Below are 16371 nucleotides of genomic sequence, written 5' to 3'. Positions count from 1 at the left end.
TTTAGACTATATTGACCATTTTGATTCCTTCCTTCTTGCTCAATACTCACTTCCAGTTTGAATCACAAGGAGAGGTGGAGATTCACAAATGTTTCCCTCTAGCCTGATTGTCTCTGAGCTTCAGGCATATGCATGCACACACATACATATAATGTCTATTTAGAGCTCCTCTAAGATGTAGCAAAGAAATCTCAAACTCAGAATGTTAAAAAAAAAAAAAATTAGGATCTCTTCCTATATCTGGTTTTCTTTCAGCACTTCCTGAACTACCATCCATGAAGCAGTGTGAGACAAATCAAGAAGACATGCTAGAAACCTTCCTCTTCTCTTTTATACTAATGTGCACCCATTATCCAATCTATTTTACCTCCTAAATATCTCAGATTTATCTATTCCTCCTCATCTATACTCACTATTTTAATCTTGATGAACAAGAATCCATCTACCATACTCATGAGTTCTTATGTGTCCATGTCTGTGTGCAGATTTAACAGGCCTAACCCGGGAGATGAGAAAACTAAGTCTGGTGGGGTTACAAAACCTGCCCCAAGTGGCAGGCATGGTAACTTAAAGCCATATTTGACTCCAAAGTTAGTGCCATAGGAAAGAAAAGAAAATAAATTATAATATTAAGCAAATCATATGGACATAAAGGAAGTAAGAAAATGGCCTTTCTTTTCATTTTTGTTAATAATAGGATAAGACTATTTGTGACAACTATTATATAATCATATCATTCACACAGAATAGACAGGACATGATAATTTCAAAGATACTCTTTCTCACTTCTGCCATCCCTACACACACACACTTTCCCTGGAACCATATAAGAATTAGTTGCAGACATGATATGTTAGTTTTGATATTGTTAGTATACTTTCAGAAATTGTGCCAGATTTCCAATGGTCTCAGCCTATCTGTAACATAATCATGAAACCCTAAACAAGAAAAAGACATCAGAAATAGTGAGGAAAATTTTGTCACATAGCTATTACTATCTATTTGTTATTGCTGTAATAATTTCTAATCCATTCTGACTGGACATAAAGAAGCAATCACTATTATTTACTAATTTAACAAGTGTGAACAATGCTTTTTACATTTGGGAGGGAGACAAATGGTTTCTGAGAATTTCATTGTTTAACTGCCCAGTAGCACAACTGTTGTTTATAATAAGGACCCCAGTTTTACATGAACACATTCTGCTTGGTAAAGTCTGCATTTTATGCAGGGATGTTTTTAATATATTTTAGAAAGATTTTTAATCCACAAAAGTTTTTTTTAAGTGTAAAATTCTAGGAATTTATCCCTCGTGACTTCACTTTTGGATGAAGCCTTGCTGGCTATTAACACTTGAAAACTGACACTGCACTTACAGGACACAGGATGCATAGTTCATGAATTCCCTTTGAAGGATTACAGATGAAGACCCATACTTAAAAGTATAAATCAGCTCATATTTTGATCTATAATGCCAGTAATTAAGCAGTAAAAAATATTTCTGCCAAAATCTAAAAAGACTAGAAATTTCCCAGCAAAACAAGAAGGAAAATGGAACCTATCCTGGAATATTATTTTTAACATTTAGATTCAGTTTTATAAAGCAAGTAGTTCTGCTTTTTGAATTGTATAAATCATGATCATTACTTATGATAGTTAGGTCCCTGCTAGAAAGATAAATGTGATCAAACAGACAATACAAATCATCCAGAAGCACAAAAATCCCAGCAGCTGGGAGGGATTAATTAGACTGAGGGAAGCACAGGAAGGTCTGAGCTATTTTCCAAAATGAAAGTGATTCTGATTTCGCTGTTACAATACCTGCTGTGGGGGAGTTTGCATGGTGAGACTTTTTTGGCAGGTTGAAGATCTGTTCACCAGGGTCGGGAGGAGGAATTGCATCTTGCCCTTGTCGTGCTTCCACAGGATCATATTCCTTCCCATCATAGTTAGCATCATAGAATTTTTTAAACCACTGAATAAAATCCAGGTTGTCCTGGAAACGTCCTTTCACTAGCTTCTCCACTGGAATTACCTGCAATATAAAATCACAAACCTCAGGGATTTTGTCTTGAATACAGCTGCAGAGTACCTGAAGGGTAACTATATCCAACATGTCTGCAATTCATGACTGCTCCGCTTTCCCCCAACTTCTGAGCCAGCTGTATCCTAGAATTTATGTAATTTTCTTTATCCTATTAAAAAAGTGAACTAGAATGTTAGAGTTGCTTCTCCTGTGAACAAACCAGACGAAATAATGAATACCCTCAGCCATCAAGAGGGGCTGCTCATCTTTATGGCATGTTGATTACCAAAGCATCTCCCCCCAAAACATGAGCTGGGTGTTGTGCTATTTCAAGATTGATGGATTTTTCCCATTTCTTGGTCTACAACTTGGTAAGCGGTGAGATAAACTCTTACAAGGATTATAGCCACCAGAGAATGTGAATAAGATTCAAATCATTGCAAACATTACACTAATCTAATGGTTCGTATGGAACAAAATGAATTTTCATAGGGTTTATCTACAATGCAGAGAAGTATGAAAGTGACAGATTACACAGGAGCACAGCCATATGCCATGGGAGTGTGGATAAAAGCACATGGAGGCTGGTGAAGGGGATCAGAGAAGTCATTCTGGAGGAGGAGTTTCACAGCATTTATATCAACTTCTGAAACAGGAATCTCAGTTTTTTGGAGATAATCTTTCCTAATGGCAACCTAAAGAGCCAACCAGTCATCCCTCTAGAGAGCTTATGGCACCTGCAGAATTAGGACAAAAAAAAAATGGGGCATGATTGCTAAGCATTAATTAGGTGGGTTGCTACTTTTGAAGGAAAATAGAAAAGTACCTTGATATCCAAACTGCACCATTACCAGATTCTTACTTTCTCATCTTTGGGTTGGAACTCTAGTTCAATGTGAGCCATGAGAACTAAGAAGTTAGGAAGGAAGTCAGCTCATATGTATGTAAAATATGTTTGAGTGTGAGATTCTGACAGAAACAGCACTAAAAGCACCTGGCTTCATCATGTAATGATATGAATAGAAGCTGTATAAACTAAATTTACATATAAACTATATATATATGTATGTAAACTAAGCAAAACCTTGCTACCAGAGGAGCTATAATATTATGATAGCATACACAATGGATAACCTTTAAAAATCTACAAACACCTTAAAAATTATGACAACTTGAAAGAAAAAAAGCAACCGAAGCACTTAGGCCACCTATACTAAATCATTAGCAGTAAATTAAAAAAATATTTTTATGTAGCTGAAATGAAATAAGTATGGAATGAAATCAAGAGAAGCAAACTTTTGGAGGAGACCACACTTTTCATAGACTCTTCCAGCAATGGAAGATGCTTATATAGAATTCCTTTCATACATGCACTTAATTGACTGATTAATGAAAGATATTTTCACATCTTCTGATTTATAAGTTTTGTTTATGCTGATATTGACTGTTTCACAAAGTGCCTTCTTAGTCCATAAGACCCTTTAACATGCTGCTATATTTTCTGCCAAATAAGTGGACATTTAAAAACAGCTTTAGATAATGGTAATACATTAGCGGTTCAAAGAAGGCACTTAACTCTGTTGACTTAATTTTGCACTCAGTCCCTTCCAGAGGCAGAAGTTAAAAATCAGAAGCAAAGAAAATCAGTGGCAAGCCTATCTCTTCAGAGAAGCTTCCCATGTGCTGTTAAGCTATGACAAACACGAACAAGAACCACTGTCTCTATCCAAGGGCTTTTGGGTAGAATCACTGCTAGAGAAGCCAACATAGGTCATCAAGATCAAGGGAGCTCCTCTATAAGAATGTTATTGTCAATATTCTTAAAAACAGTTCACCCTTCTGTGTATGTACAGTTCTAGTGAGATATGGAGGCTACTTTTATATTATATAGCACGTTCTATCAATAAGCCTACAAACTGCCTTCTTTTTGATCTAGAAACATGTATAGAAAAATGAATGAAAGGGCCTCCCTGGTGGTGTAAGGGGCTAAGCACTGCATTAGGAAGCAATCCGCAGCCTCTGTAGCAGCACAAGTTCGATCCCTGGTCAGCCACGGAGAAACTCACATGGTGAGGCAGACCTCTCCTGTCTTGCCCGCTGCTCCCCTCAGCAGTGTACTTTGGTCAATCTGCCTGTTCTGTTCCCCACTCTGTCTCTGGTGAATCCTCTCACCCCCTACACCTCTGGCCTGTACCCCAGCTTGTATGCATAAATAAATAAATCTTAAAAAAAAAAAGAATGAGAAAGATGTAATTAATACTAATAGTAAGTAAGGAGAACCTGCACAGCTCTGGATTTGAATATATATGGAAAGAACTAGTTGAAAATTAACCAGAGAAAGAACATAAAGTTGAAAAGAGTCCAAATTCTTAAGATGTTAAAGAGAACATGTTCTGAAATACAATTTCTGAGAAAGTGAGAAGCTAAGATTTTCTTAATATTTTCATAAGAATGTTTTGATATAGGAAGATATTAATATTAATTGCATTAAATTTTAAAAATATATGGTTTCCCAAACTTTGTTCTTTTCCCTTAGCTTCCATCTTTTATGACCCAGTAATTTATTTTTTATTTCCATAGCCCATTTATTGCTCTATTTATGCAAGTTTCCCTTTCTCCCTTTATTCAAAATTCCTTTCTTTTCAAGTCCCTCTAAGAGACAGATCTTAAATAAAGAACATGCAGAAATTGAGTGGATTTTAGCAATATTTCTTTATTGGGGGAACAGGACTCCAGTTTTACTCCATTTATGTCATTCCAGGACTAAATTATAATAATTCAACAGGGAAAAGGCAATTTATGAAGGTTGACTTAGTATCTACAGTATGATAGACATCCTCACATGCATTTAAACTCCATAATCAGGGGTAAGGCGTTTTAGTTCCATTTTATGGATGGGTAAACAGGCTCAAATAATTTAAATACTTTGCTCATGTCATGGAATTGGGATTCCAACCATTTTCACTGTAACAAGCTGTTTCTCCAAAGGAACAAAAAACACAAAGAACCACAGTGGCATCTGGTAAACATAAAAATTTCTCATCTGCAATGCTAAACAGAATAACCACATTTGAGCATTTGTAATTCCTGTTAGGGTGTTTAGTCTAATGGTGACAAGTTTAGAAATCTCCTTAAATAAAAACCTCAGACAAATACAGGAAGTGAGGGTTGGTGCTTTATGCTACGTACAGACCCCAATCTACTGCTGTGGTATCAGGGTATGTCCCATACACAGATATACTTTTGGATTTTTGCATTTCTGTGCAAAAAATATTTTTAGGGAAGACAATGCATTTTTATGGAGGTATAAGTTAGTTTCTTACCTTATCAACATTCATTCGCTTAAACGATGCTTGCAGAAGTTTAAAATTGTGAATATACTCATGCTCCAGCTTTGCTTGAAATTTTACTTTCTTCAAACTAATGCAGCCTGGAAAAAGCATGTCCATGAACTGGCAATAGGCAGCTCCTAGAAAGAGACAAGACAAGTACTTGTGAGAGTCTGATATTACCTGGTGTCACCGGATAGCTAGGCAGGAAGGAGCCCTCCTGGGCACTGGCTGGCTTCTCCTTGCACTTACACCTCCTTGTCAGTCAGGTTGGGTGCTGGAGGGAAGGGCCAGCCTTTCCTTAAGGCAGCTCTGCCACTTCTCCTCCTAGTCACCATACCACATGGAGGGTGCATTCACCACAGCATCATCAAATTCCACAAACAACTGGGGTAGGAAATTGGGATAAGAACAACTCTTCTTAGCTTCTACCAGGAAAAAAAGGAAGATTTTTTTTCTTCCATCTAGTGGCTACCAGCTCCATGTTCTCAAAATATATAAATATAAGAGAAAAACAGCTGAAAATTTAAATAGGAGGAAATTATAAAACTTCTCAGGAAATGTGTAGCTAAAAAACCACATATATGCCCAAGCTGTTTTATCCATCTTGCAAAATGACTTAGGTGAAACTGTAACTCAGCCGTCTAATGCCATAACCAGTTGTATACCAATTTAATTCCAGTCCAGAGCAATGGGGTTCCTACATTAACATGAAGGATGAGGACATGGAGATTCTGAAAATTTATAAAAACTCAGAATCCTGCTGTTTATGACTGAGAAATAAAAATAACAGAAATACTCAATGATTTCCCTAAGGAAGTGGTCAAGAAAAGTCTGATTTTTTAAAGAACTCTTAGATCATGACAACATTAACTACAAAGCCGTCCAAGATCATATTTACTGATTCATAGCTTCTTAATAGTACAGGATAAAGGCATTTACAGAAAAGAAATTCAAAGCCAGAATGACCATTTTTCTTTTACAAGGAAGAAAAGCAACTGAGTGGCAAGAATGGGAACAAGCAGCCATGTCTGTGATCTTGCTTTTCTTACTTCCCACATCTATCGGTCTGTTTCTAGAATATGCCAATAATAGACCTTTCTGGAATATGAAGGGCAACCCTCATTCTTTGGTACCAAGGTTTCTGTGAAAATCTTTTCATTTCATTAAGGTGACTCATCTTTACATGGAAGAATCCACTCCATTTCTAATGTCAAATTGATGTTAAGAATCCTTTCCTGAGATAGGAATCCAAAACAGGAGGGAAGGAGTTGTTAGGGATCTGAGGACTATTAGAACAGGAAGTGGTGGGGCAAATCATTATTTGTACAGAAGAGGATAAGGTGGTGAAATTTAGGTCACCATAATTATCACCTCTAGAATCTTTGCATCTGTGATACTTCTCAGACGCCAGCACCCCAACGACTACGTATTAGTGTGTTCTTAGTCAAGCAGATGGTATTTCTTAAAAACAAGACCAAATAAAACAAATCCAAACAAAAACATTAGGGGAGGTAAGGGAAACATCATGATCGTGGGGGCATTCTTACAGTCATCATCCAATTACTCAGTTCTTCCTTTTAAAGTACCACCAGATGGAGCAAATTCCAACAGCCACTTCAATATTATTTTTATGTAGATGGACATGTTTAAACACAACTGTCTCATCACCTGCTTTTCAAAGAGTTATTTTCACTTTTTTCTAGAGTTTAGCATAAAATTTACCTTTGAAAACCAGATATTTATGTATTCTCACAAACCAACCAGCCAAATTACTCATCTTCTAAGTTTAAAAAGTAATAACAATTTTTGGGGAAAAAAAATTTACAAATAGGGAGAGATGGAAGAAGGAAAGAAAAAGCATCTCTAGTTTCCACCCATAGAAAACTGCTTTTAAGGCTGTGGGGCATACCAAAAAAAATTTTTTTTTAATTTAACAGGTCATGATTCCCTTTCTGGCTCATTTAATATTCCCTACTGACATTTTTAATAGCTTTCTGATTTTTATATCATGCTTACAACTTTCTCAAATCAATATTACATAAGTATTCATGTGTATTTTCTTCAAGTACTTTTATGATCTCAAGTTCAACATTTATGTTCTCAATCCATGTGGAATTAATTTTGCTCTGATATAGAGAATAGTTCTAATTTTAGTTCTAATTCCAAATGTTAGAGGAAATTCCACTTTTGGTCCCCCAGCACTTGGGTACCTTCCCCTCTGGGTCGATACTGCAGTGGGCTGTCTCTCACCATAGTGCTGACACTGGGCACACACTCCTGTCTCCCCACTAGTGATCAAGATGCAGACCCTGATAATGGATGCATTTAATTTGACTAATGTTGACTGTAGCGTGATTTTTAAAATTTATTTTTATTGAAGGAACATTGGTTTATAGCATTATATAGTGGTTCAGTAGTGAGTTTATTGATAGTGGATCTTTCCTTTGGGTAAGTTACTACGAATAGTCATATGTTCACAGAAGATTGGTAATTTTTAACATGTTTATATACATAGTTCTTATGTGTGTATAATGGACACTATAGTCCATTATGTTATCCATACATAGGGACAAAATGGGTATAATAAGGCTTTGGGGCCTTAGAAGGTTTAGTCTCCTGAATTTACATGGCATTCTCAGAAGTGTAGACTAAGACCTGCCATTTTCCATGGAGTTAGTGAGCTGTAGACCATACACATATGAACACACACACACAGTATATATTCTCTAATACTCCATATACATGTCATTAAATAATCAGACTCCTAATCAAGTTACCATGAGATTATAAGTATACTCTTGCATTAGAATTGAAATAATCAAGTATTTCAGTTTTATGTGATCACCTCTGTAAATTCACTTTGATATCTACTTTACTTCTAATTCCCTCCTCACTCAAATCTCCTCTCTTATAAGCTCTACTCAGATAATTCCTTTATTATTTAAAATGACATTTTCATTTCTCACCAAAAAGAAGAAAATCGGATGTAGGCCCCGAGACCTCCATTCTGTCTGAGTCCGAGTTTTGAGGGAGAGACAGAAACATGGAGGGCGGTGAGAATTTCATCATGCAGCAGTGGGGGGGGGCCTGGCCCTGCAGCAGTGACGTGGTATCCAGCCCATCCTAGTCCAGACCCCAGGGCTCAGCTCCCGGCTCCTCAGCATCCTTTGTTTGCTGACATTTCTGAGCTTGGTTTCCCCTGACTCAATATCATGCCATAAATAATCTATACTTTTCCTACTGAGGAGAAACACTATCTTTATTATGTATTACTTTCCTAATACATTTAATTCATTTTTTTTCTAGACTTAATTTTTTTATTGTCTGTCCCTGGGATAGTTTCAAAGTTTTAGAGTGTTATTTAAATGTGATGTGATATACTGCTATCTGTAGAATAATTTCCTCACTTCTGTTTCTCAAAATTTTCTTAATTTTTTGTCATATACTTATATTTTCCATTATATTTTTGAATTTTCATTCATGGTATAGCAAAAAAAGGTTTCTTTTAAAATTATTCATTTATTTACTATTAAAGTAAAATATCTTTACTGAAATATTCCCATATCAAAAGTCTAACATTTTATTTTATTTTTTTTTTTTAAAGATTGATTTATTTATTTATACAAGCACTGGGTACAGTCAGAAGTGCGGGAGGGTGAGAGAATTCACCAGAGCCAGAGTGGAGAACAGAACAGCCAGACTGACGAAATACACTACTGAGGGGAACAGCGGGCGGCAGGAGAGGTCTGCGCGTGCCATGTGGGATCCGTGGCCAGGGATTGAACCAGCGCTGCAGCCTAAGGCTGCAGGCAGCTTCACAACCCAGCGCTCAACCGCTGCGCCACCGGGGAGGCCCCAATTTTAAAGTATAAAATTCAGTGATGTTTTAATATATGCAGAACTACATGTCCATCACCACTATCTAATTGCAGAAGATTAGCATTAGCAGCCATTCTCTCTGCTTCCCAGGCCTTGGTAATCACTAATCTATTTTTCATCTCCATGGATTTGCTTATTCTGAACATGTCATATAAAAGGAATCATAAATGACCTTTGTGTCTGGTTTATTTCACTTAGGAAAATCTTTCAAGATTCATCCATGTTGTGGATGAACTTAAGATTCCTTTTAATGGCTGAATAGTATTCCATTGTATAAATATACATTTAACTGATCTATTCATCTCCTGATGCATATTTTGGTTGTTCTAACTTTTGGACTACTACAGAGCAATGATGCTATGGACTCTTGGGATACACCTAGGAGTGTAATATGGTATCTTCTATGTTTAATATATATATTGTTTGAAATTTTATTTTCCTTTTAAAATTGAAATGTAATTGACATAACATTTTAGCTTCAGTGGTAAGAAACAGCGATTTGATATTTGTATATATTGAAAAATGATCACCATAACAAGTCTAGTTAACACCTATCACATATATAAAAGAATCCTTTTTTTGTTGTGAAAACTTTTAAAATTACAACCTTAGCAACCATCGAATATACAATACAGTATAATTAACTGTTGTTCTCATACTGTATACTGAACACTGTAACATTTATTTTATCTGGAAGTTTTCACTTAAAAAATGTGTTTTTACTTTCTTGATGGTATCCCTGGAAGCATAAATATTAAGTTTTGGTGGAATACAAACTTATCTACTTTTTCTTTTGTCATTTGTATTTTTGTCACACCTAAGATACTATAACCTAAAACAAAGTCATGAAGATTTACATATGCAGTACCTTTAAATGTTGTATAGCTTTTACTGTTAGGTCAGTGATCCATTTGGAATTAATTATTGAATATGGCATGAGGTTTGGGTCTAAATTCATTATTTTGCATGTGACCATTTAGGTGTCGCAGCACCATTTAGGTGTCGCAGCACCTTTTTCTACTTAACTGTATTGGTATTCTTATCGAAAAATCAGTAAATTACATGAGAATAAGTTTATTTCTCAGTTCTTATTCTATTTCATTTTTGTCTATCCTATGTAAGAACATAATGTCTTGATTACTGTAGCTATGTACTCAGTTTTGAAATAAAAAATGGAAATTCTCCAACTCTGTTCTTCTCAAGATTATTTCAGCTATTTTGGGGTCCATGTATTTCCATATTAATCTTAGGATCCACTTGCCAATTTCTATAAAAATGCATCTGATATTTTAATATGAATAACTGAATCTAGAGATTATTTGGGGAGTAATGTCATCTTTACAATATTAAGTACTCCAATTCATGAACATGGGATGACTTTTCACTTGTTTCTTTCAATGATGTTTTAAACTTTTCAGTATACAATTATTGCACTCCTTGTGTTAAATCCATTCCTCTCATTCTTTCAAAAGTTATTACTAGTGAAACAATAAATCTTAATTTTATTCTCAGATTGTTTATTGTTAATGTATAAAAATACAATTGATATCTGGATATTGATCTTGTGTCCTGCAACCTAGCTAACTCAGTTATTAGTTACAATAACTTTTGGTTGGCTTCTTAGGATTTTCTACATAAAAGGTCATGACATCTGCAAATAGAGATCGTTTTACTTCTTCCTTTCCAAGAGAAATGGGTATTTTGAAATTAATTGTTAATACTAAGAAAATCGGTGAGTGGAAAGGAACTATTTCAGCCACCACACCCCGTGAACGGGAGCTGAGGCGAACCCTGCAGGATCCACCGCGGAGGTGAGCTCCACGCGCCATTAAAAAGAGAGCCCCGCCCCCCAGGAGGAGACCAGCACCAGCACACAGCCCCGGCCGCCCGGTAAGCTTGCGCGAAAGCGGCGCTCGGATTGCAGCTGCCCAGGCCCCTGCGCCTGCGACCTAGGCTTGCGGGGAGACGGCGGAGGCCCTCCCTGAGTGAGCAGGAACAAGGTGCCCAGGCAGGGGAGCTGGATTCAAAAGGCGCCATTCCCGCGCCACTGATCTGGGCTACAGCCCGCGTCCTGGAACTGAGGGCTTTGGAACTGAGACCCGGGCGGAGGCCCTCCCTGAGTGAGCAGGAACAAGGCGCCCAGGCAGGGGAGCGGGATTCAAAAGGCGCCATTCCCGCGCCACTGATCTGGGCTACAGCCCGCGTCCTGGAACTGAGGGCTTTGGAACTGAGACCCGGGGCACGAAATTAGGGGCGTGGGTTCCCCACGACGGTGGGGCACAAGGCAGACACAGCACCCCAAAGCCGTTGAGGTGTACCCTACCATCCCCGCTCTGCTCCCTGTCCCACGGGGTGGAAAATCAGCTCCCCAAGGGCTCTAGGAGAGATCTCTGGTGCCACCTAGCGACTTGACCCCAGCACAGGCTACTGAAGGAGCTAGTGGCCAGCTGGGGAGTTAGCCCACACCGGGCCCCTTCTGAACAAGTAGTCTGAGCCCACAGGGAGAGCGAGCACCCACAGCCGGGGCAGACCAGGAGCGCAGAAGAGTGTGCCTGAGACCAGAAGCGCAGGGAGTGTGTCCCACATCACCATTTTAGAACAGGGACATTTCTTCAGTAAAGACTACCTGCAGAAGGCTTCCTCAGGAGCCAGAGGTGAGCGGGGGAAGTTCGCCCACGCCAGACCCCCTCTGGCCTGCAGTCCAAGCCCAGAGGGGAGCAGGAACCCACCGCCGGGGCAGACCAGGCGCACAGGGGAGTGTGTCCCCACATCGGCATTTTAGAACAGGGACCTTTCTCCAGTAAAGGCTGCTTGAAACTGACAGATGACTCCTGGAAGAACCAGAGGGGAACAGAGAAGCCCACCCAAGATGCCGGCAAGTCCCAACAACACAGTGTCCCAACGCATACGGCAAATTAGAAAACAGACAGTAGGGAGGAGAAGAACCACACGCAACCTAGCAACTCTCCAGAGAAAAAGCACACCACAAAAAGAAAGCCAGCCCCCAGATTGCAACGACAATAACTTGGAAGAATTTCTGAGCCTTCCAGAAAGAGAATTTAAAATTGCCGTGATTAAAAAACTGACAGAAGTCATAAAGGAAAACAATGATAAGGGAAAAATAATCAACGATCAGAAGAATGCAATTGAGTCCCTAGAGAGGGAAAACAATGGTCAGAAGAAAGAAATTGAGTCCCTAAAGAGGGAAGTAAAAGAAATGCAGGAGATCAAAGAATTAATGGAAGAACTAAAGAATTCTGGGAAAAGCAATGAAAGCAGAATAGATGAAATGGAAGAACGAATAAGTAATCTTGAAGACACAGAAATAAAAAGAACCAAAACAGAAAAGGAAAGAGAAGTACGAAGGAAAAAGAACGAAGAAAGACTTCGGGAACTATCTGACTCCATGAGGAAAGGAAATATAAGAGTTATAGGAATACCAGAAGGAGAGGAGAGAGATGTAGGAACAGAGAAAATATTCAAAGAGATAATTGAAGAGAACTTCCCAAATGTGAAGAAGGAGCTGAAAATTGATATACAAGAAGCAAGAAGAACACCAAACTTCCACGACGAAAGGAAAAATACAGCAAGACACATAATAGTAAAGCTCCCAAGAATCCAGGACAAGGAAAAAATAATGAAGCTGGCAAGAGGGAAGAAACAGATAACATTCAAAGGAAAACCAATCAGGCTGACATCAGACTTCTCCGAAGAAACACTACGGGCAAGGAGAGAGTGGAGGGACATAGTCAACAGACTCCAAGAAAACAGATGCCAACCAAGAATACTCTATCCCGCAAAGCTCTCCTTCCTCTTTGAAGAAAGAATATGGACCTTCCCAGACAAACAGAAACTCCGGAATTTCATTGCAACTAAACCCCCACTCCAAAAAATACTACAAGGAGTCCTAAAGCCAGAACCTCAGAGCGACGAATAACAATGAAAGAAGGCCAAAAAAAAAAAAAGTTATTAAAAGAATAAATAAATAAAATCAAAGGAAAGACAAACACAATGGCAAATACAGATGTTAACATATCAATATTAACTCTAAATGTAAATGGACTAAACTCTTCAATAAAAAGACACAGAGTTGCAGCCTGGATTAAGAAACAAAACCCAACCTTTTGCTGTCTCCAGGAAACACATTTAGCTACAAAAGATAAAAATAGGCTCAAAGTTAAAGGATGGAAAACAATCCTACAAGCAAATGGACCAAAAAAGAAAGCAGGAACAGCTATACTTATATCAGATAAAACAGATTTCAAACTCAAAAAGATAAAAAGAGACCCCAATGGTCACTACATTATGATCAAGGGGACAATACTTCAAGAAGAAATAACACTCATTAACATATACTCACCAAACGAAGGAGCACCAAAATATATCAGACAACTGTTGTCCTCTCTGAAAACAGACATCAGAGAAAACACATACGTAGTGGGAGACTTCAACACACCACTATCAACAATGGATAGATCAACAAGACAAAAAATAAGTAAAGAAACCAAAGCTCTAAATAAAGACCTAGAGCAATTGGGCTTAACAGACATCTATAGAACACTAAACCCCAAAAAAATGGAGTACACATTTTTCTCAAGCGCACACGGATCATTCTCCAGGATCGATCACATACTGGGGCACAAGACAAACATCAACAGATACACCAAGATTGAAATCATATCAACCATCTTTTCTGACCATGAAGGCATCAAACTAGAAATAAACCATAAAAAGAAGGCAAGGAACTTTCCTACCTCATGGAGATTAAAAACCACACTACTGGAAGACCATTGGACTAATGAGGAGATCAAAGAAGAAATTAAAAAATTTTTTGAATTGAACGACAAGGAGGACACCAATATCCTAAATGTATGGGATGCAGCAAAAGCAGTAATAAGAGGAAAATATATAGCAATAGAAGCTCACATCAAGAAACAAGAAAGAACGCAAAGAAACAACCTAATCTCGAAGCTCAAAGATCTAGAAAAAGAACAACAAAAAAACCCCAAAACCAGTAGAAGAAAAGAAATAATAAAAACCAAAGCAGAAATAAATGAAATTGAAACTAAAAAAACAATCCAAAAGATCAATGAAACCAAGAGCTGGTTCTTTGAAAAAATCAATAAAATAGACAAACCCCTAGCCAGGCTCACAAAGGAAAAAAGGGAGAAAGCACAAATAAACAGGATCATCAATGAAAGAGGAGAAATCACAACGGACACAGCAGAAATCAAAAGAATAATCAGTAACTACTATGAACAGTTATATGGAAACAAGTTTAACAATCTAGAGGAGATGGACAAATTCCTACAACTCTACAATCACCCAAAGCTAGATAAAGAAGAAATAGAACACCTAAACAGACCAATTACAATTAGCGAAATTGAAATGGTAATCAAAAACCTCCCCAAAAACAAAAGCCCAGGACCTGATGGATTTACAAATGAATTCTACCAAACATTCAGAGACGAATTAGTGCCTATCCTTCACAAACTCTTCCAAAAAATTGAGAAGGAAGGGACAATACCAAACACGTTCTATGAAGCTAACATTACACTAATACCAAAACCGAACAAGGACAACACAAAAAAGGAAAACTACAGGCCAATCTCCCTAATGAACACTGATGCAAAAATCCTCAATAAAATTTTAGCTATCAGAATCCAACAATGTATCCATAAGATAATTCACCACGACCAAGTTGGATTCATTCCAGGGGCACAAGGATGGTTTAACATCCGAAAATCAATCAACGTTATCCAACACATCAACAAAAAGAAATATAAAAACCATATGATAATATCAATAGATGCTGAGAAAGCTTTCGACAAAGTGCAACACCCATTCATGATAAAAGCCCTTGAAATTCTTGGGATACAAGGAACATACCTCAACATCATAAAGGCCATCTATGACAAGCCAACAGCCAGTATCATTCTCAATGGTGAAAAGCTGAAAGCAATTCCATTAAGATCTGGAACAAGACAAGGATGTCCACTCTCACCATTGCTTTTCAATATAATACTGGAAGTCCTAGCCAGGGCAATAAGACAAGAGAAAGACATCCAAGGAATCCAAATAGGAAAAGAAGAAGTCAAACTATCACTATTTGCAGACGATATGATATTATACATAGAGAACCCCAAAAACTCCACAGAAAAGCTAATTCAACTCATCAATCAGTTCAGTAAAGTGGCAGGATACAAAATCAACACGCAAAAGTCAGTAGCCTTCCTATACACAAACAATAAATCTGAAGAAGAAGAAATCAAAAAGACCATCCCTTTTGTTATTGAAACAAAAAAAATCAAATATTTGGGAATAAATCTAACAAAAGAGGTAAAGGACCTATACAAAGAAAACTATAAAACACTGTTAAAAGAAATAGAAGAAGACACAAAGAAATGGAGAGACATCCCCTGCTCTTGGATTGGAAGAATAAACATTATTAAAATGGCCATCCTTCCAAAAGCAATATACAGATTCAATGCTATTCCAATCAAAATTTCAATGTCATTCTTCAAAGAAATAGAACAATTATTGATGAAATTCATATGGAATCACAAAAAACCCCGAATAGCCAAAGCTCTCCTGAAAAAAAAAGAAGGGAATGGAGGCATCACACTCCCAGACTTCAAACTATACTACAAAGCCATAATCATCAAAACCGCATGGTATTGGAACAAGAACAGACATACAGACCAATGGAATCGAATAGAAAATCCAGAAATAAACCCACAGGTTTATGGTCAACTAATCTTTGACAAAGGAGCAAAGACTATGCATTGGAGCAAAGAAAGTTTGTTCAATAAATGGTGCTGGGAAAACTGGGTCGCTACATGCAAAAGAATGAAGCTTGACCACCACCTCACACCATACACAAAAATCAACTCAAAATGGATTAAAGAACTAGACATAAGACCTGAAACCATAAAATATATAGAAGGAAATATAGGCGAAACACTACGTGATTTGCACATCAAAGACATCTTTACAGACACATCACCCAAAGCAGTGATAGTGAAGGCAAAGATAAACAGCTGGGACTATATCAAATTAAAGAGCTTTTGCACAGCAAAAGAGACAATAACAAAAACAAAGAGAAACCCCACCAACTGGGAGAACATTTTTGCA

The 16371-nt window shown here is 37.6% G+C and overlaps 1 protein-coding gene across 3 annotated transcripts in view; it reads right to left on the bottom strand.

Annotated features, from left to right (window-relative positions):
- The window catches only part of MAPRE2 (microtubule associated protein RP/EB family member 2), a gene marked incomplete at both ends in the record, with an annotated part of 149092 nt that overhangs the window by 31491 nt on the left and 101230 nt on the right, over positions 1-16371 (bottom strand). For all 3 annotated transcript variants that reach the window (XM_084252485.1, XM_084252484.1, XM_084252486.1), the window contains 2 exons: positions 1822-2035; positions 5350-5495. In XM_084252485.1, the coding sequence (XP_084108611.1) occupies positions 1822-2035; positions 5350-5495 (360 nt within the window). The remainder of the gene's footprint in view (positions 1-1821; positions 2036-5349; positions 5496-16371) is intronic.

Source organism: Talpa europaea (assembly GCF_964194135.1).
Source record: "Talpa europaea genome assembly, chromosome: 13".
Taxonomy (NCBI): domain Eukaryota; kingdom Metazoa; phylum Chordata; class Mammalia; order Eulipotyphla; family Talpidae; genus Talpa; species Talpa europaea.
The sequence above is the reverse complement of the archived record's forward strand: the minus strand, read 5'-3'. Positions and strand labels throughout refer to the sequence as shown.